The 27365-nt window shown below is 44.0% G+C and overlaps 1 protein-coding gene across 6 annotated transcripts in view; it reads left to right on the forward strand.

Annotated features, from left to right (window-relative positions):
• KDM2A (lysine demethylase 2A) overlaps positions 1 to 27365 on the forward strand; it is a 144678-nt gene that overhangs the window by 109025 nt on the left and 8288 nt on the right. For 4 of the 6 annotated variants that reach the window (XM_063783124.1, XM_001172828.6, XM_009423552.4 and 1 more), the window contains 6 exons: positions 4307 to 4433; positions 7828 to 8222; positions 20960 to 21043; positions 23163 to 23432; positions 23960 to 24091; positions 26241 to 26330. In XM_063783124.1, coding sequence (XP_063639194.1) covers positions 4307 to 4433; positions 7828 to 8222; positions 20960 to 21043; positions 23163 to 23432; positions 23960 to 24091; positions 26241 to 26330 — 1098 coding nt within the window. Of the gene's footprint in view, positions 1 to 4306; positions 4434 to 7827; positions 8223 to 17885; positions 18325 to 20959; positions 21044 to 23162; positions 23433 to 23959; positions 24092 to 26240; positions 26331 to 27365 lie in introns of those variants that run through there. The other 2 variants (XM_016946467.3, XM_003951945.5) reach the window with 2 other exon arrangements.

Consider the following 27365-nt stretch of genomic DNA (forward strand, 5'->3'; position numbering starts at 1 on the left):
CATTATTACTCAGCTTTCAACCGATTTCCAAAGGGCTTTAGAATTTGGAGTTGTCCTGAACTCCTAATAAAAACCCTTCCAGAAAGTGTTGCTATACTTAAAAGGCTAATGGAGAGGCATAGTGTATTATATTTAATTTTAAGGGACCAAATACCTATTGGTTGTTGTCTCTCTCCTCTGTCTCCCTTAGTCAGAAATAAATTAATTTTACTTCCGTGTAAGAGAGTCATTCTTTTAGTTGTTAAAGTTTTAGCCACATAAGAAACCAGAATCAGGGTCTGGCTACTATGCATTAGAAAACTGATTGGGGCTAACTATGAAAAGTACATCTTCTCTCCTGCCTTGCCATGGGGAGAGTGATCTCCTTATTCCCCAGTGATGCCCTGTGGCCTGGTGAAGGTTTTTGAAAAGGGGCTCCTATCCAGTTCTCCGTGATTCAGGAACACTACCTGATACAGAGTTTGTAAACGGGTAGGTGAAGTCATCCCTACAATATGGGAGGAGATGGGAACATTCTCAGGAGCTGCATATTCAAAACAATATCATTTGGCTTATCCTTTTGAAATATGGCCTCTCTAAAAGAAAGCTGTATGGCCAGATATGGTGGTTCATGCCTATAATCCCAAGTACTTTTTGGGAGTTTGAAGTGAAGGATCACTTAATCCCAGGAGTTTAAGACCAGCCTGGACAACATAGTGAGACCCTGTCCGTACCAAAAATTAACCCCTTTCTTTTTTTTTTTTTTTTTTGAGACAGAGTCTCGCTCTGTCCCCCAGGCTGGAGTGCAGTGGTGCGATCTCGGCTCACTCTGCAAGCTCCGCCTCCTGGGTTCACACCATTCTCCTGCCTCAGCCTCCCGAGTAGCTGGGGCTACAGGCACCCGCCACCAAGCCCGGCCAATTTTTGTATTTTTAGTAGAGATGGGGTTTCACTGTGTTAGCCAGGATGGCCTTGATCTCCTGACCTCATGATCCACCCACCTCGGCCTCCCAAAGTGCTGGGATTACAGGCTTGAGCTATCACGTCCGGCCAAAATTAATCCCTTTCTCATTTTCCCCAATGATACTCACCGGTGGCACTTGGCAGCTGCAGCATTTTTTTTTTTTTTTTTTTTTTTTTTTTTGGAGACAGAGTTTCGCTGCTGTTGTCCAAGCTGGAGTGCAGTGGTGTGATCTCAGCTCACTGCAACCTCCACCTCCCAGGTTCAAACAATTCTCCTGCCCCGGCGTCCCGAGTAGCTGGGATTACAGGTATGCGCCACCACACTAATTTTTGTATTTCTAGTAGAGACGGGGTTTCAGCAGGCTGGTCTCGAACTCTTGACCTCAGGTGATCCACTTGCCTTGGCCTCCCGAAGCGCTGGGATTACAGGTGTGAGCCATCACGCCCGGCGGCTGCAGCATTTACCCCAAGATAACTTTGCCATGAACTATCTCGCTTTTATTATTTTCACATCACTCTAGTATACTGACTTTGAAAACAAAATATATCATTCTATTTATAGCATTCTGTTTTTAGTAGTGGTATTTCTACTTACAAAATATAGTTATTCTTGATTGCTGAAAATGTCAAATCCTAGAAAACATAGCATTCCTATGCGTGATGTTAACATCATTCTTGGGCAGGCGTGGTGGCTTACGCCTGTAATGCCAGCACTTTGGGAGGCTGAGGCGGGCGAATCACTGGAGTTCAGGAGTTCGAGACCAACCTGGCCAACATGGTGAAACCCCGTCTCTACTAAAAATACAACAATTGGCCAGGCACACTGGCTCACGCCTGTAATCCCAGCACTTTGGGAGGCCGAGGTGGGTGGATCACCTGACGTTGGGAGTTCGAAACCAGTCTGACCAACATGGAGAAAGCGTGTTTCTACTAAAAATACAAAATTAGCCAGGTGTGGTGGCGCATGCCTGTAATCCCAGCTACTTGGGAGGCTGAGGCAGGAAAATCGCTTGAACTCAGAGGCGCAGGTTGCGGTGAGCCGAGATCACATCATTGGACTCCAGCCTGGGCAATAAGCACAAAACTCTGTCTCTAAATAAATAAATAGCTGGGCACGGTGGCTCATGCCTGTAATCCCAGCACTTTGGGAGGCTGAGGCGGGTGGATCACCTGAGGTCAGGAGTTCGAGACCAGCCTGGCCAAGATGGTGAAACCCCGTCTCTACTAAAAACATAAAAATTAGCTGGTCATGGTGATGCACACCTGTAATCCCAGCTACTTGGGAGGCTGAGGCAGGAGAATCGCTTGAACCCAGGAAGTGGAGGTTGCAGTGAACCAAGATTGCACCATTGCAGTCCAGCCTGGGCAACAAGAACAAAACTGTGTCAAAAAAGAGTAAAAATAAATAAATAAATAAATAAAATTAAAATAACAATTAGCTGGGTGTAGGGGCACACACCTATAATCCCAGCTGCTCAGGAGGCTGAGGCAGGAGAATTGCTTGAACGCAGGAGGTGGAGGTTGCAGTGAGCCGAGATCCCACCACTGCACACTAGCCTTGGTGACAGAGCGAGATTCCATCTCAAAAAAAAAAATAATAATATATCATTCATGAACAGTTGTTGGCCAGAGATTCATTTGATGGATCTGATTTTTCTGAAATAGACAATCCTGATGATTCAGACCATCCTGCTGTTAGTTTTGTTTAGAAATAACTCCAAGGACAGTTTTTATATTTTATGTTCACCTTGAAAATCAATCAGATTTCCAGCCGGGCGCAGTGGCTCACGCCTGTAATCCCAGAACTTTGGGAGGCCAAGGTGGGCAGATCACAAGGTCAGGAGATCGAGACCATCCTGGCTAACATGGTGCAACCCCGTCTCTACTAAAAATACAAAAAATTAGCCGGGCGTGGTGGCGGGCGCTTGTAGTCCCAGCTACTCAGGAGGCTGAGGCAGGAGAATGGTGTGAACCCAGGAGGCAGAGCTTGCAGTGAGCCGAGATCGCGCCACTGCACTCCAGCCCGGGCAACAGAGCAAGACTCCGTCTCAAAAAACAAACGAAAATCAATCAGATTTCCTTCAGCATCAAAGAGCATGTTTATGTAAAATTAAATGAGCGCTGGCCGTGAGCTGCTCTTTTATTTTCTAAAAGGGAAATGGGTTAATAAATTAGCCAGGTGTGGTGGCATACACTTGTAATCTCAGCTACTGGGGAGGCTTTGGTGGGAGGATGATAGCCTGGGTGAAAGAGCAAGACCCTGTCTCTAAAAGTTAAAAAAAATGGTTTTTAAAAAAGGCAACAAAATATATTTAGGATAGTCCCCATCATTGGTCTTCCTCACTGATTAATCTGTGCTGATTTGTCCTTTCCTGGACTGTGATATATCTAAAGAGTACCTTTTAAAATTAGTATCCAGCTGAAATAATAATGAAAATGCTCTTTTGGGAAGAATGGAAAGAAAATAAAGACAGTGATTGATTAAGTCATATGGAACATTAATCTGGTTTGTGGACATACCATTTTGGCAGACTACAAAGTATGAGGCAGGCAAGCTGAGCATCGATAGTGGAGAAAATACCCAACCTGGTGCCCCTAGACTAGACACGGTCTGAGAGTGAGTCTCTAGTCAAACTTTAGTATTTGTAATAGCCTAATATGAACATGTCACTTCATCTCATGTCCTGTTTTTCCATGAGATTCTTTGTTCCATGGCCTTCTGATTCAGGGGCAAATATAGTAAAGCAAGAGTACTTTGCATGCCTTTTTCTCAAGTATTTTGTGTCTTACTCTTACATTTTACTCTGTCCCAGAACCGAAACTTTCATTGTTTTGATGCTTTCCCACTCAACCAAGACAGCTTCTTGGTGGTTCTAAATGGTCTTCCTCAAGTACCTTTTTTTGTTGTTGTTGTTGAGACGGAGTCTCACTCTGTAGCCCAGACTGGAGTGCAGAGGCGTGATCTCAGTTCACTGCAACCTCCGCCTCCCAGGATCAAGTGATTCTCATTCCTCAGCCTCCCGAGTAGCTGGGATTATAAGGTGTGCACCACCACACCTGGCTAATTTTTGTATTTTTAGTAGAGGCAGGGTTTCACCATGTTGGTCAGGCTGGTCGCGAACTCCTGACCTCAAGTGATCCACCCGTCTGGGCCTCCCAAGTACCCTTTATCTTCAGTGATTGTTTCTCAAGACCAACGTTTTCTAAGTTGATGGTTCTGCTTAAGTTTTTGCTTCAGATGCCAAGCTGGGTTTGCAGGTTGACTGGTGAGAGTATTTCCTGGGTTAATGATTACAGTAATTCCATTTGTTGTACTCTCTTTCCTTGAAAATCGTCATCTTTTCTCTATTGTATTCCTCTGTAGGTTCCAAATAAGTTTCGCTATCCATTCTACTATGAGATGTGTTGGTATGTGTTGGAGCGCTATGTGTACTGCATAACCAACCGTTCCCACCTAACCAAGGAATTTCAGAAAGAGTCCCTCAGCATGGGTAAGTATTCTGCCTATAGGAGCTTTGAAGACACCGCTTAGGACTGAGGGTGAGGCCCGAAATACTCAGTAGGCTGTCACTCAATATGTTCTTGGTTTTTTAATTCATCTACTTGGAAGTACCAAATTCATCACTGGAATTGAATACCAGTTACCTACCCAGATGTGAGTTAATGGCCAAATGAAATACTCTGGATCTGATCTTTGTCTGAGTTGCTATTACTTAGCTCCTCAAGAAGGATGATCAAGCCAGACACGCTGGTTCACGCCTGTAATCCTAGCACTTTGGGAGGCCAAGGTGGGCGAATGGCTTGAGCCCAGGAGTTCAAGACCAGCCTGGGAAACATGGCGAAAACCCATCTCTACAGAAACTACAGAAAATTGGGTAGGCATGGTGGCTCGAGTCCCAGCTGCTCAGGAGGCTGAGGTGGGAAGATCACTGGAACCCAGGAGGTTGAGGCTGCAGTGAGCCGAAGATCATGCCACTGCATTCTAGCCTGGGCGACAGAGTGAAACCCTGTTGCGAAAAAAAAAAAAAGAAAGAAAGAAAGATGATCAGTTGTCTAATATGCTTTTTGTTTTTGTTTTAGAGACAGGGCCTTGCCCTGTCGTCCAAGTTGAATTGCAGTGGCGTGATCATAGCTCACTGTAACCTCAAACTCCTGGGCTCAAGCAATCCCCCTCCTGAGTAGCTAGGATTACAAGCACACACCACTATGCCCAGCTAATTCTTACTTTCTGTAGAGATGAGGTCTTGCTCTGTTGCCCAGGCCGGTCTTAAACTCCTGGCTTCAAGCTGTCCTCCTGCCTCCACCTCCCAAATTGGAATTACAGGTGTGAGCTACCACTCCTGGCCCGGTTGTCTAATGCGTTTTATTGTATAAAGAATGGTCTTTGGCACAATAAAAACTAGGAATACATCATCAGAATAACCTGTTGTATTCTAGGCACTATACTAAGCAATTTACATTTATGAAATCCTTATTATTACCTGAGAGATAGGTATTATTATCCTCATTTTACAAATGGGAACATTAAGGTTCAAGGATATTTAAAAACTTGTCCATGATCTTAAAGTTAATAAGTGACAAAGCCACAGCTTTTAGAGTCTGACCAGCTTGGTTCAGCTTCACAGCTTAAAGCAGGTTGGTCAGACTCTGCAGTTTATGCTCTTTATCTCTGTGCTTTCAAGTTTCCCCAACATCTATCAGAGAAATATTTTAATTAGATGACAGTGTAGTTTCAGTATACATTTTTAGACTCTTATATGTCTGAAACTGGTGAGGACTCAACACCATAATATCCTGGGATCACATGTTCTTATGGAATCTTTAATCCAAGCAAGATACTTTTTGCTTTAGCATTTTACTTTTACTGCATAATTTTACTCATAGTTTATATTCTCAGTTGAAAATAAAAAATGGGCCGGGCGCGGTGGCTCACACCTGTAATCCCAGCACTTTGGGAGGCCGAGGCGGGCGGATCATGAGGTCAGGAGTTCGAGACCAGCCAGGCCAATATGGTGAAACCCTGTCTCTACTAAAAAATACAGAAATTAGCCAGGCGTGGTGTTGCGCACCTGTAGTCCCAGGTACTCGGGAGGCTGCGGCAGGAGAATCACTTGAACCCGGGAGGTGGAGGTTGCAGTGAGCCGAGATCACGCCACTGCACTCCAGCTTGGGCGACAGAGTGAGACTCCGTCTCAAAAAAAAAAAAAAATACATCTAGGCCGGGTGTGGTGGCTCACGCCTGTAATCCCAGCACTTTGGGAGGCCGAGGAGGGCCAATCACGAGGTCAGGAGATCGAGACCATCCTGGCTAACATGGTGAAACCCCGTCTCTACTAAAAATACAAAAAATTAGCTAGACATGGTGGCGGGCACCTGTAGTCCCAGCTATTTGGGAGGCTGAGGCAGGAGAATGGCGTGAACCCAGAAGGTGGAGCTTGCAGTGAGCTGAGATGGCACCACTGCACTCCAGCCTGGGTGACAGAGCGAGACTCTGTCTCAAAAAAAAAAAAAATACATCTAATAGAGCTAGGCACTGTGATGAGCACCTGTAGTCCCAGCTAGTTGGGAGGCTAAGGCAGGAGGACCACTTGAGTCCAAGAGTTCAAGACCAGCTTAGGCAACATAGTGACACCCCCATCTCAGAAAGTAACCAACAAAACACATATAGACCAGGCATGGTGGCTCATGCCTGTGATCTCAGTACTTTAGGAAACCAAGGTGGAAGGCACACCTAAGTCCAAGAGGTTGAGACCAGCCTGGGCAACATGACCAGACCCTGTCTACAAAAATTTTTAAAATTAGCTGAGTGTTGTGGCACATGCCTCTGGTCCCAGCTGTTTGGGAGGCTATTGTGGGAGGATTGCTTGAGCCCAGGAGGTTGAGGCTGCAGTGAGCCATGATTGCATCACTGCACTCCAGCCTGGGCAAAAGAGTGAGACCCTGTCTCAAAACAAACAAACCACAACATAAAAAAAAAAAACCCACATAATAATCATACACATCTGTTAAAGCATGGAAAGAAAGTATATTGTACTGTTCAGTTGTTATCGTAGGATGGAGGGATAAGGGATGACTTATTTACTGCTTTGCACCTTCTTGCATTTTCTAAATTATAAAAGAAAAGACTGGTGAACATTATCACTGTGTTTTGACTATCAAAATCTTCCTTTTCAAAAATAGTCACTTTGTTTTGTTACTTATGTTGTTAGGATTTCAACTCCAAAGCTTGATTTTAAGACCAAAACTTCAAACAAAAAAAAAAGTTTTTTGGTTTTTTTTTGGTTTTTTTTTTTTGAGACAGGGTCTCACTCTCTTGCCTAGACTGGAGTGCAGTAATATGATCACAGCTCACTGCAGCCTCAACCTCCCAGGCTCAAGCAGTCTTCCCACCTCACCCTCCCTAGTATCTGGGACCACAGTCATGCATCACTATACCCAGCTAATTTTTTTAATGTAGAGATGGGGTCTCACTATGTTGCCCAGGCTAAAACTATTTTTTAAACATACATGCTTCTTAGTGTCTTCTCTTTTAAAAGGTAATGAAATAATAATCCCAGATTCAAGCTTTAACTTGAAACTGACTTTACAACCACTTTGATAAGTAACTGATTTCTAGTACACAGTTCAAAGACTAGGTCCTACCCAAACTTTAAAAAATCCAATTGACTATTACCTAGATGTCCTCCTAGGTCAGGATCCTGTTTCTACCTGTTAACTGTGATTTTGAACAGTGGACAAATGGGTTGGAATAAAGATAGACCATTTTTTTAAATGTGGTAATTTTGTCATTTATAGCCTCAAGGCCCCTATCATGCCACCTATTTCTCTTGCTGATCACATGGCAGAGTGAAATGTTCTTACTGCATTTTTTCTTCATATTGGTAGATTTGGAGTTAAATGGGTTGGAGTCTGGGAATGGGGATGAGGAAGCAGTGGATCGAGAACCCCGACGCTTGAGCAGCAGGCGTTCTGTCCTCACTAGCCCTGTAGCGAATGGAGTCAACCTGGATTATGATGGACTGGGCAAAACCTGCCGAAGTCTTCCAAGTCTGAAGAAAACTTTGGCTGGGGACTCATCTTCTGACTGTAGCCGGGGCTCCCACAATGGACAAGTGTGGGATCCCCAGTGTGCTCCCCGAAAGGACAGGCAAGTGCATCTGACCCATTTTGAGCTTGAAGGCCTTCGCTGCCTTGTAGATAAGTTGGAGTCTCTGCCACTGCACAAGAAATGTGTCCCCACAGGGATAGAAGATGAAGATGCTCTCATTGCTGATGTAAAGGTAAGGGTTTGATGTGTTACATGACAGCTACTGATCCGGCTATGGCAGTCAGCTTCCAGATTCAGAGGGAGAAAATATAGGAATTTTGGGTGATCTCTGGTTCAGTCAGAGAGAAGTTAATATGCATGTGTGTTTGTTATTGCTGCTCAGTGTTTTCATTACTAGAATGAGGTTATGTCCCTGTTTTGAAAATACTAACATTTATGTGTTCATTGAAGACTTATAAATTTAGTCTTAAACATAGGTTTCAGGCTGACCCCAAAAATAAAGTGACCCAAAGAAAATATTTATATAAGAAATGTTACATTAAACTTAAGTTACCTTAAGATAAAACGCAGGACAAAAGTGACTGATAGGAGTCTCATCCTAAGCAGATTGAGAGAAATGAAATTGTTCTATGCTGGGTTAACGTTGAGTAGCTTTAGCCTCTTTAGATTCAAATTTATCTAGCATCAAGACTTAAATACATTGGGAAAAGCGTCATTTTAAAATAATTCATCCCATTGCTTTATCAAGTTTTATATTTATTTATTTTTTAATTATACTTTAAGTTCTAGGGTACATGTGCACAACGTGCAGGTTTATTACATAGACATACATGTGCCATGTCAGTTTGCTGCACCCATTGACTGGTCATTTACGTTAGGTATTTCTCCTAATGCTATCCCTCCTCCAGCTCCCCTTCATATTGTATATTTTTCTTAAGGAATCCAGACTTGAGCTTTTTTTTTTTTTTTAATTTTAATTAATTAATTTATTTATTTGAGACGGAGTCTCACTCTGTCGCTCAGGTTGGAGTGCAATGGCAAGATCTCGGCTCACTGCAACCTCCACCTCCCGGGTTCAAGCAGTTCTCGTGCCTCAGCCTCCTGAGTAGCTGAGATTACAGACACGTGCCACCACGCCTGGCTAATTTTTTTATATTTTTGATAGAGATGGGGTTTCACCATGTTGGCCAGGCTGGTCTCAAACTCTTGACCTCAGGTGATCTGCCTGCCTCAGCCTCCCAAAGTGCTGGGATTACGGGCATGAGCCTCCACACCCAACCTTGAGCTATCTAAACTGGAGGAAATTATTTTAAGTCTTTCCTCCTAAGTAACAATTAATGTGAAGACCAAGAATTGTAAAGCTGGAAATAGCAATTTTATTTTTAAATCAGTGTTTGGAACAATGGATATGTATATTAGAAAGCTAATCTACAAGTTGTAATGTTATTTTGAAAACCTCACATAGATTATTTTAAGCTACTTTTAAGCCATTTTATAAACTTAGGGGGGCCAGGCACAGTGGCTCACACCTGTAATCCTAGCACTTTGAGAGGCCAAGGTGGGAGGATCACCTGAGGTCAGGAGTTCGAGACCAGCCTGGCCAACATGGTGAAACCCCATCTCTACTAAAAATACAAAAAAAGGCTCAGTGCGATGTCTCATGCCTGTAATCCCAGCACTTTGGGAGGCCGAGGCAGGTAGATCACGAGGTCAGGAGTTCAAGATCAGCCTGGCCAAGATGGTAAAACCCCGTCTCTACTAAAAATACAACAATTAGCCAGGCGTGGTGGCAGACACCTGTAATCCCAGCTACTTGGGAGGCTGAGGCAGGAGAGTCGCTTGAACCCAGTTGGGGTGGAGGTTGCAGTGAGCCGACAGAGTGAGACTCCATCTCAAAAAAAAAAAAAATAAGCTGGGCATGGTGGCGGGCGCCTGTAATCCCACCTACTGGGGAGGCTGAGGCAGAATCTCTTCAACTCGGGAGGTAGAGGTTGCAGTGAGCCAAGATCACATCATTGCACTCCAGCCTGGGCAACAAGTGCGAAACTCAGTCTCAAAAAAAAAAAAAAAAAAATACTTATAGGGAATAATTTTGTGACCTCAGTGAAAATGGACTAAATATCTCATAGTAAGTCTTTTCCATCCTTGATTCCTCATTCAGGTTTTCTGTGGCCACCACATAACCAGATGAGGTGCTCCTCAGCTTCTCCTGGCCACCTTAGGAGAGAATTCCAAAGACTAGGATAGGACTTCATCTTTTATTCTTTTTAAAATCGACATTTTAATTAGATCTTATATTGTTTATGCGTCAGTGAAAAGGTAAAAAATAACAGAGGCTTAAAAGGGGCAAAAACCTGGTGAAGTTGGTCCTTTTTAGTAGTGATAGAAACTAGATAGTTGGTGTTATAGTTTGGTTTTATAATGTTTGCTATAAGAAGAGGCAGTTGATATCATCGTAGGTTTTATTTATGTTTATGGGAGGAAATGACAAAGTTCCAGGTAGGTGTGGTCCTACTTCTATAATGATTCATGTGTGCAACAAAACAAATTTAGCCATACTTTCCCAGACTTTCACTTCATACCCTTTAAATGAACAAAGGACATTCAGATTTTTCATTTCTATTGTGGTAAGACTTATATTCCATTGTGGATGTATGTGGGAAACTTTAAATTGTGACTTTCTTTTTTTTTTGGAGACAGAGTTTTGCTCTTGTTGCCCAGACTGGAGTGCAGTGTCGCGATCTCGGCTCACTGCAGCATCCACCTCCTGGGTTCAAGCAATTCTCCTGCCTCAGCCTCCTGAGTAGCTGGGACTACAGGAGCATGCCACCACGCTCAGCTAATTTTTATTAGTAGAGATGGGGTTTCACCATGTTGGTCAGGCTAATCTCGAACTCCTGAGCTCAGGTGATCCACTCAGCTCAGCCTCCCAAAATGCTGGGATTACAGGCGTGAGCCACCACGCCCGGCCTAAATTGTGACCTTTGAGACTTTTAACTTATATAATTGTCTCAGGGACCCTAAGAAAAAAGAATTCTAAGGTTACACCTCATAACATTCTTTTGGCCTGGGTATCTGTATTTCTAATTCATGATTTTTAAAAGTGTCTTTTCAGCCCTAGGGGATGTCAAAACATTCCATTGGCCTGGGTATCTGTGTTTCTGATTCATGATTTTTTAAAAAGTATTTTCAGCCCTAGGGAATGTCTATAGATAGATTTTGACTCCATTGAATTCAGTTGTAAAAAGCCATATAATAATCCACTAATCAATTATACAAGGTCAAGTGTGGTAGTAATACACAAACTCCCTTAAACTATTGGAGGCTGAGCATGGTAGCTCACGCCTGTAATCTCAGCACTTTGGGGGGCTGAGGTAGGCAGATCGCTTGAGCCCAGGAATTTGAGACCATCCTGGCCAACATGTTGAAACGCCATCTCTACAAAAAAAAAAAAACCATATATATATATATTAATTAGCTGGGCATAGTGACGCTCTCCTGTAGTCCCAGCTACTCAGGAGGCTGAGGCAGGAGAATCCCTTGAACCTGGGAGGCGAAGGTTGCAGTGAGCCAAGATTGCGCCATTGCACTCCAGCCTGGGTGATGGAAGTGAAACCCTGTCTCAACAACAACAACAACAAATCCATTGGAGTAGTTTAACTAAAGTAGCTAAATAAGGAGATTTGAGGTGAAAGGGTGGTACAATGGTATACCAAAGGAAAAAGTAGAAAGATTTGGGTTAAATATTAAGCAGAGTCAGCAAGAAGAGAGGGGAGTTAAGAAGAGACATCTAAAGAGGAGGCTTAGCATTATGAAAAGTGTCCGGAGATAGCTTGCTTGTGTTTATCAGGGACCACTGAAAAACATGACTGCCATCACTGGCTAAGATATAGTGGCAGAGGCCAGAGCATGAGGAACAAGTAGCCAGTGAGATGACTACACAGGCCGACAGTGTTTGAATTCTCCCTCCAGAGACTTGTCCACAGCTTCTCGTTTACCCAAAACCACAGTCAAAATGTAGCTGACGTCAGAAGACAACAGATTTAGATTCCAGCTCTGCAGGTGTAATTTCACTTAAGATCAAATAGATTAATTATTCCTATATTTGATCAGTTATGCTAAATCTCAGAAAAGATATAGCAAGCTTAGAGCTTGAATACCTTGAGAATCTAAGCATCACTCAAAAGAAAAAAGCATTAGATTGGGTAGGTGCTGAATCACTGCACAGCTGGGGACTTTGAAGTGCTAGAAAACTTGGTGCTTATAGCACTGATGGCTATACTTCAGTGGGGGACAAAGCTAGTACAGTTTACCCTTCCTGCAGAGAAAGGAATTGTTTGCTGTTGTAACCTATCTGGCTTTCAGAAATAATTAGTAGAAGAGATGAGGGGAAAAGTGGTAGATGAGATATTCATAATATTCCAAGGAAAAATAGTGCATTTCAGTGCTGTGATAAAAGGGCTTTTTTTAGGTTCTACGGCGTTGAAGAACAAGTCATAGAATATAGAGTTGGAAGAGGATTAAGTGAAAAAATAGGACATTAAAAAGTACTGACTTGGGCTGAGCCCAGTGGCTCACACCTCTTGTCCTAGTGCTTTAGGCGGCAGACGCAGGCAGATCGCTTGAGACCAGCCTGGGCAACGTGGCGAAACCTCACCTCCACAAAAATACAAAATTATCCAGGTGTGGTGGTGTGTGTTTGTGATCCCAGCTACGTGGAAGGCTGAAGTGGGAGGATCACTTGAGCTGGGCAAGTTGAGGCTTCACTGAGCTGTGATCTCACCACTGCACTCCAGTCTGGGCAAAAGAGTGAGACCTTGTCTCAAAAAGAAAGTAGGCCGGGCATGGTGGCTCATGCCTGTAGTCCCAGCACTTTGGGAAGCTGAGGCGGGCGGATCATGAGGTCAGGAGATCAAGACCATCCTGGCTAACATGGTGAAACCCCGTCTCTAGAAAAAATAACAAAAATTAGCCAGGTGTCTTGGCGGGCGCCTGTAGTCCCAGCTACTTGGGAGGCTGAGGCAGGAGAATGGCGTGAACCCGGGAGGCGGAGCTTGCAGTGAGCCCAGATGGCACCACTGCACTCCAGCCTGGGTGACAGAGCAAGACTCCATCTCAATAAAAAAAAAAAGAAAAAAGAAAGTAAAGTATTGCCTTACCGGTAAACCGGTAAAGCTATCAGCGTGTGTATGAGGTTCTGTTTGGGAGGGTTTGTGGGTAATGTTGACTCTTGAAAGTGTACATAGGTAGAATGGGGTTTTCCTACTATGAGAAATTTTTTTTTTTTTTTTTTGAGACTGAGTTTCACTGTTTTTGCCCAGGCTGGAGTGCAATGGCGCAGTCTCGGCTCACCACAACCTCCACCTCCCAGGTTCAAGCAATTCTCCTGCCTCAGCCTCCCGAGTAGCTGGGATTACAGGCATGCACCACCACCCTGGCTAATTTTGTATTTTTAGTAGAGACTGGGCTTCTTCATGTTGTTCAGGCTGGTCTTGAACTCCTGACCTCAGATGATCCACCCGCCTCCGCCTCCCAAAGTGCTGGAATTACAGGCGTGACACTGCACCCGGCTGCTTTTTTTGTTTTGTTTTGTTTTGTTTTTGAGACAGAGTCTTGCTCTGTCACCTAGGCTGGGGTGCAATGGCGCCATCTCGGCTCACTGCAGCCTCCACCTCCTGGGTTCAAGTGATTCTCCTGCCTCAGCCTCTGAGTAACTGGGTCTACAGGCACGCACCACCACCCCAGCTAATTTTTGTATTTTTAGTAGAGACGGGGTTTCACCATGTTGGCCAGGCTGGTCTTGAACTCCTGACCTTGCGATCCACCTGCCTTGGCCTCCCAAAGTGCTGGGATTACAGGCGTGAGCCACTGCGCCCGACCAAGATATCCTTAACATTTCTAAAATTGGAAAGTTGTATTCTTGATATATGTTGAATAAAAAGGTAGGACATGTAACAGTATGTATAGTACCATCCCATTAATGTAAGAAAAAGTGTATGCATATTTGTGCATTGCAGAGGAATCTAAAAGGGTACATCCCAGCCTGCTAATAGCAGGGCACAATAGGATAGTAGTAGTCAACTGGAAGAATTTGTGGTTTTTTTGTTTTTTGAGATGAAGTCTTGCTCTGTCACCCAGGCCGAAGTGCAGTGGCGTGATCTAGGCTCACTGCAGCCTCCGCCTGTCGGGTTCAAGTGATTCTCCTGCCTCAGCCTCCTGAGTAGCTGGGATTATAGGTGTGTGGCACCACGCCTGGCTAATTTTTGTATTTTCAGTAGAGATGGAGTTTCACCATGTTGGCCAGGCTGGTCTTGACTCCTGACCTCAAGTGATCTGCCTGTCTAGGCCTCCCAGAGTGCTAGGATTACAGGCATGAGCCACCACGCCCAGCCACAATTTGAGTTTTTAATCAGATTGTTGTTTTTGTTGGTATTTATTTTGGTGATAAAGTAGTTCTTAATATATATGCATATATAAAAGAAGCTTTTTATATAACAATATATCTGGCTGCCCAGCTCACTTAATAAAGCAAATTCAGTATTGTTGAATACTTTTCGACTTTCCTGTTTTCTCTAAACATTTTGATAAGCCTGCCAATCATACTATGTGACTTTTGGGTAAGTTACTAAATTTATGGAAACCTATTTTCTCCTCTATAAAATATCTGTGAGATTGTTGTTAAAATTAACAAGATTAGTAAAATACTTAATAAGCAGTGCATTATTACAGCCAGAAAAAAGTTAGATGTTACAAATCTATGAAATTCACTTATTCCACCGCTCTGAATAATGCCTGCCTGCTCTGTGTCAGGAATCAGATTGAATGTTAAGGAAACTATGCAGACACTGTGGTCCTAGCCCTCAAGAGCCTTAGAGTTCAGTGGCAAAGCAGATATAAAAGTGGGCTAAGAAATAGGAAATAAGTGCAGTCCAGGTTTGTGGGTGCCTGGCATGACACAGGGCACAGAGCAAATGAGTGAGAGTGGCAGAGTCTATCCTGAGGGAAAGAGATGTTCCAGTCTTAATTCACCAGCTAATAAACTTTCCTGTTATAGGATATAAATTTATTACTACAACATTATATAAATGGTAAAAGCTCTCAATTTATAAATTGGAAAATTGTTATTTGTGATGTAATAGGCTACTGATACTCTTATCTAAGAATCTTAACATTTTATTTTGGAACTATGATCTAAAAATTTATGTTAGGCCCCATCCCAGGAGTATGATGAGATTGAAGCAGAAAGGGTTATTGTTGCAAATAACTCCAGAAATACTAATTAGGAATTCTCTTCAGTTGATAATTTGGGGGTTATTCTGACACTAATAGAACTAGTAGAAGACCCAGTATAGTTAGCTCTTATTCCATTAAGCCAGATTTTTAAATGTTTTTAAATTTTTCTTTATTATTATTATTATTACCATTATTATTATTATTAGCAACGAGGTCTTGCTGTGTTGACCAGGCTGGTCTTGAATCTTGAACTCCTTGCCTTGAGCAATCCTCCTGCCTCGACCTCCCAAGTGCTGGGATTACAGGCATGAGCCACCTTACCCAACCAACTCAGCTTTTTGTTTGTTTGTTTGTCCTGGGTCCAGGCTTACAGATTTTTTTTTGTAAAGCAACCTAGGCCAGATGTGTTAGCTCATGCCTATAATTCCAGCACTTTGGGGGGCTGAGGCAGGAGGATCACTTAAGGCCAGGAGTTCAAGACCAGCCTGGGCAACATAGTGAGACTCCATCTTCAAAAAAATTAAGAAATTAGCTGAGCATGGTAGTGTGCACCTGTAGTCCCAGCTACTCAGGAGGCTGAGGTCTAGGCTGTAGTAAGCTCTCATCTACCACTGCACTTTAGCCTGGGCAACAAAGAGAGACCCTGTCTGGAAAAAAAAAAAAATTTATATCCTGTTATAGGATATATTTATTTATACAAATAAAACTTTATTTGCAATATTTACTAACAAGATATTTGTAATAATTCATACATTCTTACTGAATAGAAAGTTTTAAGTAATGTAACTCAGTTATGAGGCACATATGCTTAAAGTTACATATAATTATTTTAAATATTTTCCTTATATTCTTGTATTATGTAATGTCATGGTCTTAGTAATTCTTATCTTTTTTGCCTATCTTTTATTCTCAATTAGCAGGAGGGGGAAAAGTTAGGCCTTGTTTAATTTGTGATTTGGAAACTTACTGGGAGTGAGTTTCCTAGTGCCCTATGTGATTTTTGTCCTTTCCTGGTGGCCTCTAGAATTTGCACTTGCTGCAACTTGAACTTACGTTTGTTTTAAAGTAATATGTTTTCTCTTAAGTATTCATACTTTACTATCTCTATAATATAGATAGCACTGAAGATCAAAATAAGCATTTTCCAAGAAGACCTCTCAATAGCTAGATCACTGTTAAGGAAAGCCTTTCAAACAAAATAAGCCGATTGCAGTGGGTCTTGAGTCTTAAGATACAGTGTCCGGGAGAAGTTTAGGGTTAGGATGACCATATAAGCATTTCCAGGAGAAGCTCAGCCGAGAGCACAAAAGTCTGTCCTTCCCCTGGTAAACTACTATAAAAATAACATATGTAGCCCCTGGCAGCAAAGCTCCAGACTTTAGAAAGCCTAGTTAGCCACTAAATCTGTACCAGAAACTCACTGAAACAACTGGCCTGGAAATAAATAAGAATGCTTAAGAGCTAGATGTTTAAATCAGAGCATCTGCAAAAAAGGCAAGTTATACATTTGTAAGGGCCTAAAAGTCACATAAAAATCACATTGGCTCTAAAAAAGACCCAAACTGTTTCTGCTAAGTATTTGATTCCTACTCAGGTTCTCCCATGCTGATGTTTGGTACACTGTGGATCACTAGAAACTCAACCAGAGTGTGCACCCTCCCTTCCTCCTGTAGACTGAAAGGAGTGTGTGTTCAGTCTGAGCTTCATCCCAGCTGGGGATCCGGGGATCAGGGTTTGTTGTGCAGAGGTGTGAGCAATACTTGTCAGTCCGAGTGGCTGTGAGAAGGCAGTGAGGTGTCTTGACAGGATGCAGGACTGGCTGCTTCATCTGGGGAATATCAAGAATGAGACAGGCAAACAGACTTGAATAGAAATGGAAATCCAAGAGTACAATACTGGTATTCTGAGGGTAGGATAATCTTACAGGCAGAGGAGACTGCTGGAATTGGGAGAATGTGTGTTCCCTGGCTTCCTGCACCTTGTTTAGAGGCAGGAGGGCAAAGTGTGTTGTGCCTCAGTTGTTTGACTTGGTCACGGTGGAACTGCTGCAGGATTGCTGCGCAGACGTTTCTAGTACTGTACTGTGGGGGTGGAGTCCTTGTCAGAATCAGAAGCAGGCATCTGTTTTAGATGTAGTTGATCTTAGCTGTATTTTATTGAATATCTCAATATTGGCTGACATGGGCCATTTCTGAAGGTTTTTTGGAACACATAGGCAGATTCTGGATTGTGGGCTGGGAGCAAGTCAGCGAGGGCAGGTGAAGCAGGCAATGTGCCGGAGAGAGAAGATAACTCAAGAGGAACTCAGCTCCTGTGCCTAGTTCATCCAGAGAGGCGGAACTTTGGGCGACCCCCTCTACTTGCTGAGAGGGGAGAGATAAGTGTGTGTGCAGTCAGCCAGAGAGCTCTGGCAGTAACAGTGGTAACAGTGAGAGGTGACCCTGAGGGGAAGGGTGTGGACTGAGACAAGGACAAATGTGGGCCAAGGTGCCTAGTGTAGCCCGCAGAATGAGTTAAAGCCTTCCCTTTGGCTGGCGCCTTCAGAAGTCTGCCACCGGGAGCCCTCAGGGGGCTGGCCCTAGGTTCTCCTATTGCAGTGGTGGTGGGAGGGAGACAGGGCGGGGGCTGTGGCTGAGCTCTCCTCCCTGGCAGGGCCTCTTCCAATCGCGAGGAAGAAAGCAGTTGCTGAACACACCCCCTCCCGGCTCTGCAGCAGAACGGCTGGGCCCTCTGCCTGGCTCGCTCACTCTCGCTCGGCTCCCCCTCCTGCCATCTTCCGTTGCAAAGCATTTCTGGGAGCTGCATGTGGGTGACGCAGCAGCATTGTTCGCAGGCACAGGAAGCCGCGGCTGAGCTGAAGGGCTCGAGAAGGAGCCCAGAGCGCTGCACGCTGCTCCCTCTGGGTAGTCTGAAGGGTCAGAGCTGGACTGCCCTGCCCTATGTGCTCTGGGAGATTCCAGAATATTCAAGTAAATCCGGATTTTCCCAGAGGCAGAATATCTAACTCCTTCAGGAGAACTTCCAATACAGAAAACAAAACAAAGACGCTGGGGAAACTTCACCAAGAGCCTCGGCAGCTCCAGAGCGACGGGAAACGAAAGGTCAGGGGGTCGATCGGCAAACCCTTTCTGGTTTGGGGTGCGTGTAACTATAGAGACTTTTGTCTCAGTGAAGAGGCAGGAGAAACTGCCTGCCGGGCGAGTCCAGGACAATGCTATCTTACTTCGTGTTGCTTGAGCCGTCATTGCACTTGTTCCCTCACCTGGTGGGATGTGCTTTTTAATTGGGTTGGTTGGCTTTTGAGAATCCTTTCCCTCTCTGCCCAGGCACCTTCTGTTCTCTTTCCCTTCCTGTGATCTGTAGGGTGTGGGCTTGTGTTTAAATGTTCTCCCGAATGCCTGGAGCCGAGATAGGCGTCAGCCTTTCCCGCACTCCACCCCCGCTCTCCTATCCCAAACCCCCTCTAGTGAAGGGTGGTGGCTTCTTTATATGGTTTCTTGTAGGGCCTCAGCTGGAGTCTGCCTTTTTTGATGAAAGCAGGGCGTGCTTGGTTGAATGGCCCCAGCAAAATAAGGCTTGGAAGGAAATCTGCATTTCCCTCCACACCCACACATACCCCAGTAACTGAGTCGTGTATGTGTGAACAGCTGCCGCCCCCCACACACACACCGACACAGTTTTCCGCCTACCCTTCCCTATTCCCCACAAAAATCTTGCAGGTAGAATTAGACTTCTTTTGGTGAACAGTTAAGTTCCTTTTCTACTCTTGAACAATCGCAGATCTTACTGTGCAGTCTGTTTTGCTGAAAGTGGAAAGTCCCCGTTTGTGGACAGCTCAGTTCACTTCAGCAGAGGAAATGGGCAGAGTCCTACTCTTCGTCAGTGCGAAGTGGGGGAGGGGAGCCATGCACTCCCTAGCACACATTTTGAATGGACCTGAATTTTTCACCCTACGGAGATTAGGAGCCCATACCAGAGCCTTGTCCCACGTGGCACCACACCCCGCCTCTTCACCCCCACGCTGTATGGTACTAACAGAAAAGGATGCCATAGCAACTTCAAGTAAATAAAACATCCGCAGATGAAATGAGTTTGGGGGAAGGTGAGAGGCATCTGGAGACTTGGCAAAAGGGGATCTTAGTAGAGGAGCTTCTTGGCTATGAGTTAAAGGGTCTTTCTGAGACCCAACTTTGGGATTTGGAGCAGGATCCTTAGGTTAAGAATGAAAATACATAAAAGTCCTGGTCTCCGGGACAGAGCACACAGGATTATGAGAAAAATTATTAGCAATGGCCCAGACTTGCTAACCTGTCCAGGATCAGAGTTTAGTGTTTGCTGAAACAGTTACCATCCTGTACATACATACCTAGGGTAGCCAGAAAAGGAATCATGTAACTTGTCTCCCAGATTTATTTTGCTGTTGGTGTTGCTTTAGGGCTCATAAGGTCAGAAGAAGAAGGATTCCATTATACTAGAAGATTTGGGTTTCAGGAGTTTCTGTCTAAAACGAAAAGATTTGGCCAGGTGCGGTGGCTCATGCCTGTAATCCCAGCACTTTGGGAGGCCGAGGCAAGCGGATCACCTGAGGTCAGGAGTTCGAGACCAGCCTGGCCAACATGGTGAAACTCCGTCTCTACTAAAAATACAAAAATTAGCCGGATATGGTGGCAGGTGCCTGTAATCCCAGCTACTCAGGAGGCTGAGGCAGGAGAATAGCTTGAACACGGGAGGCGAGGCGGAGGTTGCAGTGAGCCGAGATAGCGCCACTGCACTCCAGCCTGAGCAACAGAGTGAGACTCCATCTAAAAAATAAAAATTAAAAAAAAATATTTGTTTCAAAATAACAGTCAACCAGTGTGATTCACTTAAGTGGCATTTTCTCACTGTAGCATTGTTCGTAAGTCATTTAAATTTTATTGGTAATGCCATGAGAACTTTTGCCCCTAAGATTGTTCCTTTCCCCCATTTAGAGGAATAAAGGCAAATAGCAGACTCTGTGGGTGTGTGTGTGTGTGTGTGTGTGTGTGTGTGTGTGAAAGAGAGAAAGAAAGAGATTTGAGATTGAGATTTCTGTAATCAGCCTTAGAAGAAAAGAGCCCTGGGTTGAATCTGTACATTAGGCTGTACCATTCATCTCATTAATTCTGTATCAGCAAATCATTTTTATGCCACTTGGTTCACATCTGAGAAATGAAGGCAATTACCTGATAATATTCACTAACTGGTGTAGAAAAGTGAAGAAGCAATAATAAAGTTTTACTGTCGTATGTAGAACTGTATGAGAAGTAACACTTGTCGCCACAGTAAGTTAGTTGTTTCAGTGTGTTAGTATAATTAGTACACAAGTAAGGGATTGGGAACAAAGGTGAGTTTGAAGTCCTTTCTGCTCCCCCACCACCACCATCCGCCCCCAGTAGAGATGGGTCTTGCTGTGTTTCCCAGGCTGGTCTCAAACTCCTGGCTCAAGTGATCCTCCCACCTCTCACAGGCATGAGCCACTGTGCCCAGCCTCAAAAGTTTTGATAATATTGCAGCAGCCTAAGTTTGAGTTTTCTCCTTCACCTTTGATTTATTTGTTTTCCAGTGAGTCTCTATATGAAGGGCAAATACAGACAGTTGCCACCCTGCCTCCCTTGCTACTCAAGGGTACTGAGGCAGAGTCTGGATGCTGTTCAGGGTGGTTGGCTCTTTGTTCACCCTGCCCTGATTTTTCCTTCTTTCCCCTCCTACCCTTAGATTTTGCTGGAGGAGCTTGCCAACAGCGATCCCAAGTTAGCCCTCACTGGAGTTCCTATAGTACAGTGGCCAAAAAGGGATAAGGTAAGAAACTATTTTGCTTGATCTTTAGGCTGCTTAAGCCTTTTGTTAGTTGATCATTACCATTCTGGGGAAAACAAGAACAACTAGAGGCAGATGGCTTTTGGTGCATTAATACAAACTGACAGAAAATCATTATTCAGTTCTGTTTTGACTTGTAGGTCAGGGTAATTGGCTATCTTTGGAGGTGACCTCTCTTAACAGAACTATCAAACTGGGAGGCCTCCCTCCAGATTCAGATGCCAAATTGTGCATTTGTGCATCCGCTTCTATCCTTGTGACCAGTTACTCAGCTATCTTCACAGATATGATTGAAAGCCAGTTAAAATAATTACATAGATATCTAAAAGGAGCAGAGTTTTTCTTTGATGTAGTGAGATCATTCTCTCAAAAATCCCCTTACCTTGGACTTTGCAGTGTGGAATGGAAAAGAGAAGAAAGGGGCCGGGCATGGTGGCTCACGCCTGTAATCCCAGCACTTTGGGAGGCCCAGGCAGGTGGATCACCTGAGGTCAGGAGTTCAAGACCAGCCTGGCCAACATGGTGAAACACCGTCTGTACCAAAAATACAAAAATTAAGCCAGGCGTGGTGGCATGCGCCTATAATCCCAGCTACTTGCAAGGCTGAGGCAGGAGAATCGCTTGAACCCGGGAGGCAGAGGTTGCAGTGAGCCGAGATCGCACCATTGCACTTCAGCCTGGGGGACAAGAGCGAAACTGTCTCAAAGAAAAAAAAAGAAGAAGAAGAAAGGAATTACTGTCAGCTAATAAACTGTCAATTATGAATTTTCATGCCTCTTCAGTTTAGATCCTGTATAATTTTTTTCCCATACTGTCCTCTATCAAGGTTATATATTAAATAAATGATAGCATTCTGATCCTGGCTGTGAATTTGGCAAATAAATGAGGCTTCTGTTTGTTGTTCCCTAGCTGAAACTTGCAAAGCCATCACATTCCAGGGGTGTTTAGGCAGAATATAAAGGTATGGAGTTGAACAGTATATTTAGAGAATCACCTCCTCGACCCTAGTGGGAGGAGTCCTGCTTGGCCTCTGCTTGGCCACAGGTGACTGCCTTAAAACAATTTAGTCATTTCTGGTTGTTGAGTATTTTGTGTCAGAAAAGTGTTTAAGATATGGTAAGAAATTAAAGTAGTAGAAAACATAGTCCTTGTCCTTGAAAAGGTCACCAGCAGGGTAAATGCGAATGCTAAGAAATGTGTTCCACACTTAAATATTATTGAAGTGTCTGCTATCTACCAGTTCGTATGCTTGGATTTGGAGTACTAAAGAAATGAACAAGACTAGTTTCACCCTAAGGGAGTTTACTGTCTTCTTTAGGAGTATAATCTGAGAAGTCAGGATGAGGAAATATTGGAGGGCTCCTGGAGTGACTTCGGTACATGGCACTTAATACAGAAAGCTCAGGGAGGGGTGAATCTTAACAGCTCTGCAAAAAGAAAGGGAAGCAGCTGAATTAGTAGGCCAAAGGGCTAGGACAAGGGCTGGTAAATTTTTCTGTAAAGGTCAAGATAGTAAATACTTTAGGTTTTGTACACCACACAGTCAACAATTTCTCAGTTCTACCATGGTAGCATGAAAGCAGCCATTGATTGGCCGGGTGTGGTGGCTCACACCTGTAATCCCAGCACTATGGGATGCCAAGGCGGGCAGATCACGAGGTCAGGAGATTGAGACCATCCTGGCTAACATGGTGAAACCCCGTCTCTACAAAAAATACAAAAAAACTAGCTGGGCGTGGTGGTGGGCACCTGTAGTCCCAGCTACTTGGGAGGCTGAGGCAGGAGAATGGCGGGAACCCGGGAGGCGGAGCTTGCGGTGAGCCGAGATCATGCCACTGTATTCCAGCCTGGGTGACAAAGCAAGACTCTGTCTCAAAAAAAAAAAAAAAAAAAAAAGCAGCCATTGATAATACATACACAAGATGAGTTGTGTGTCAATAAAATTTATTCTAGAAACAAGCAGTGGGCAGATCTGGCCGCAGTGGGCAGATCTGGCCATAGTGGGCCAAGCCCCAGGCTAGGTATGCTACCATGTAATCTTCTACCCTCTCCAGTCTTAAAGCAACCTGATATATTTGACCTCACTGCTTTCTCTTTCCAGCTTAAATTCCCCACTCGGCCAAAGGTGCGGGTTCCTACCATCCCCATTACGAAGCCTCACACTATGAAACCAGCTCCACGGTTAACACCTGTGAGGCCAGCTGCTGCCTCCCCGATTGTGTCAGGAGCCAGACGGAGACGAGTGCGATGTCGAAAATGCAAAGCCTGTGTGCAAGGAGAGTGTGGTGTTTGCCACTACTGCAGAGACATGAAGAAGTTTGGGGGGCCTGGACGCATGAAGCAGTCCTGTGTCCTCCGACAGTGCTTGGCAGTGAGTGATCTGCTGGGTAAAGAATTTTGGGGAGGGGTGGCAGTGCCAAAGGAACTGAAATACATATAGTGTAGAGTTAAAAGAGACTTCAGAGTTGGAAAGAAAAGGTTTATACTCTCTTTTTGGCTTTATTTTGTACCTTTTTCCCCCAGGTTTAGATAGAAGGTATCTAGTACTAAAAATCCGATTTAATCTTTAGGCTTTACCTAATTTTCAAACAAGAGATCAGCATTTGAAGGGCAAATCATTGCTTTCTTTCCCCTCTTCAAGTAGATTAGAAAGGACCGGGGAGGCCAAGTATAGGCCAACTGAAAATAAACTAGTCTCTGGTGCCCAGGTGGTTGAGTCCTCCTCTTCCCCAGTCATTTTTCCTACCCAAAACCTCCGTTCTCTCCACCCTGCCTCCATGCTTCCAGGTGTTTACTAGGGAATTATAGGACCCAAATCTCCCATCTTCAGTTTAAGGGAAACTGAAATGATAAAGATCTGAGTCAGTTCTCTTGGATTCTATCTTTGTCCTCTTGTAGCCCAGACTGCCTCACTCAGTCACATGTTCCCTCTGTGGAGAGGTGGATCAGAATGAAGAGACACAAGACTTTGAGAAGAAACTCATGGAATGCTGTATCTGCAATGAGATTGTTCATCCTGGCTGCCTCCAGGTGAGGAGAGCTATGAGGGGTTCCTGAAGTCTCAGCTAATGGAGTGAGTAACACAACAGAATGGGACACTTGTGATGGGAGTGCCAGCATCCCTACTGTAGGCCATCAGCTCTGTGGTCACATAATGCAGTGGTCTAACATCAGCCCTTGATTCATATATGTACAATGTGTCAGGCACTGTGTTAGACCCTGAGGATAGAACAGTACACAAAATAGACCCAGTTCCTGTCCTCATGGAGCTTAGAATCTGGACTCTGGATTGGGTATGTAGAGTTCCCAGGCCATAATGGAACTGCATGGTGTGTTTTGGGATGCCTCAAGCCTTTAGGCATCTCTGATACATACTTCAGTGTACCTCTGGATATTAGTTCCTAAGGGAGAGTGAGGATAATAATATCAGATAACATTTAATGAGTGCTGAGTCTGTATCAGACTCAGTGCAGAGCTAAATAGCTTTAAAAAAAAAAAAGTAATAAAAAGTAATAAATTCAGATCTCAGCCTCAGAGATTGAGTCCAGCATGGGCCTTGTGTTCCAAAAGCTCCCCTACTGATCCGAATTGTGCAGCCTTTGTGGAGAACCACTGTTTCCTTGGCCTTCTTAGAAAGTATCAGCTAAAATCATGACTGTCGCCTGACAGTGATAATAAGACACTGTCATTCATGAGAAGCAGCCCAATTTCAGAAAGGTTAAAATGTGAAAAGTATACCTTTTATAGATTTTTGGTTTTTTTGAATACTATATAGCAGCAAATCTATAACAGAAACAATAGTAGGTCAGTATTTGGAGGCATTAAGCATATGTTGAATGAAGAACCGGGTTTTTGTTTTGTTTTGTTTTTGAGACATAGCCTTGTGTTGTTGCCCAGGCTAGAGTGCAGTGGCACGATTATACATTTATTCATTTAATGTTATAAATTATTCTTTATATATATATATATATATATATATATTTTTTTTTTTTTTTTTTTTTTTTGGAGACAGAGTCTTGCTTCTTTCGCCCAGGCTAGAGTGCAGTGGCGTGACCTCGTCTCACTGCAGCCTTTGTCTCTGGTGTTCAAGTGATTCTCCTGCCTCAGCTTCCCTAGTAGTTGGGATTACAAGCACGTGCCACTGCGCCCAGCTAATTTTTGTGTTTTTAGTAGAGATGGGGTGTCACCGTGTTGGCCAGGCCGGTCTCGAACTCCTAACCTCAAGTGATTCACCCGCCTTGGCCTCCAAAAGTGCTGGGATTATAGGTGTGAGCTACCGCACCCAGCCTGATTCTTAGGATATTTTAACAGCATTACAATCTTTTTTTTTTTTTTTTTTTTTTAAGACATGGTCTCCCTCTGTTGCCCAGGCTGGAGTATAGTGGTGAGATTTTGGCTCACTGCAGCCTCCATCTTCTGGGTTCAAGCAATTCTTCTGCCTCAGCCTCCTGAGTAGCTGGGATTACAGGCATGCACCACCACGCCCAGCTAGTTTTGTGTTAAGTAGAGTTGGGGTTTCACCATGTTGGCCAGGTTGGTCTTGAACTCCTGGCATCAAGTGATCTGCCCACCTTGGCCTCCCAAAGTGCTGGGATTACAGGCGTGAGCCACCATGCCTGGCCAACTTTACAATCTTAAAAGTTTGTTTGATTAATTATAACTTGGTGAAGATTTAAATGGTGCATATTACATCTATTAACATATCTCAAACCCATAGAATTGGTGAAATAGGGTATTAATTCCATGATGATGATAATGGCTAATACAAAGGGTTTTCTGTATGCCAAGTACTTTGTTAAATTCTTTACACAATGAATAATCTTCACCACAACCCTATAAGGTGGGTTTTGTTGTATCTCTGGCAATTATATTGTTGTATCTCTGTGTATTAGTTCCTGAGGGAAAGTGAAGGTAATAATATCAGCCAACATTTTACAGTGGAGAACACTGAGTCACAGAGACTAGAGCATTAGTCCCTAAACCCAAGCTATCAGAACCTGTGCCGCACTGTCAAGATCAGGTTCAGCACCATTGGCTATTTGGGGCTGGATTGCTCACAGTTTTTCTCCCTTTATGGACCAATGTTGTTGAGAAATGAGTAACTCTTCCCAACTGTGTTACTGGTGGATAAAGGAAGCTTGAGAGACAGGCTTTTAAAAACATCTCTGTCTTCCTATAGATGGACGGAGAGGGGTTGCTTAATGAAGAATTGCCAAATTGCTGGGAATGTCCAAAGTGCTACCAGGAGGACAGCTCGGAGAAAGCCCAGGTAAAGGAACCTTATCAGATTTGCACTGTGACAGAAAGGAGGCATCAAATGTGGGGGAGTCAAATGTGGGGGATTGCTACACGTTTGCCTTTGCATTAGTGTTCACACAGTTTCTCTGACCTAGGAGATTATTTTTGTTTGGTTTGGTATGTTTTTCCTTTGGTTAATTTTTAGTATTTTCTTTGTTAGAGTTTGTAGCATTGTGTTTTGTATTACTAAATATTGTTCCACTTGGGATCTGCAAATTCCTAAGGTCCTTTTATACTCTGGGGCCCTACAAAGAGAGGAACCACAGCTGGGCTATTTGAGGAGAGAAATTAGGTGAGTATGATCCCTCCTGAGGAATGTTAACTAGAGGAGAGGCAGTGGCCTGAGGCAGCCAGTGAGTGCAGCAGTGTACTTGAGCTTCCAGTTAAGCAGGTTCACATTTTTGTCATCTTCACTTTTGTGGCCTGGCAGAAAGCCCTGCCCTGCCCATCCCACATGCCCAAATGTGTCATGTGGAGGCAGCCCCTCCCCCAGAGAGGACCAGTGCTATGACCTTGGCCCAGAGGAGCTGAGGTTGCTGACCAGTGGTTGCCAATAATGTCAAAGGGCCAAAAGGACTGTACTTACTCAGGCTGACAAGGCAAGACCAGCTGTGGACACCTACAGGAGGAGATGGCTTTCCAAGTGCCAGTCTTCCAAGGACCCTTGCACGGGAGCAGGGAAGGGGGCAGAAGGGAATTTTCTTACTTTTTATTTCTTCCCACTTGGATACTAAGATAGTTGAATTTTTCAATCTATTTGTCTTTGAGGGCAAGGATTTTTGAAGTTGACTAGGGCCAAAGTTCTCCTTAGTTCTTGCACTAGTGACCTTTACATGTGTCTTCATTAGTGATGTTGAGTGTTTGCATCTCTGCTGTAGCAGATGTGTTGTTGGCAGATGGCTATGTTTTAGTATTACCTTCTAATACATTGGAAAAGGTAGCACCCAAAAGGTGGTCATTTTCTTCCAACCATAATGATAAAAAAATGTAAGGAGGAAAAGGAGCA

Source organism: Pan troglodytes, chromosome 9, assembly GCF_028858775.2.
Source record: "Pan troglodytes isolate AG18354 chromosome 9, NHGRI_mPanTro3-v2.0_pri, whole genome shotgun sequence".
Classification (NCBI taxonomy): Eukaryota; Metazoa; Chordata; class Mammalia; order Primates; family Hominidae; genus Pan; species Pan troglodytes.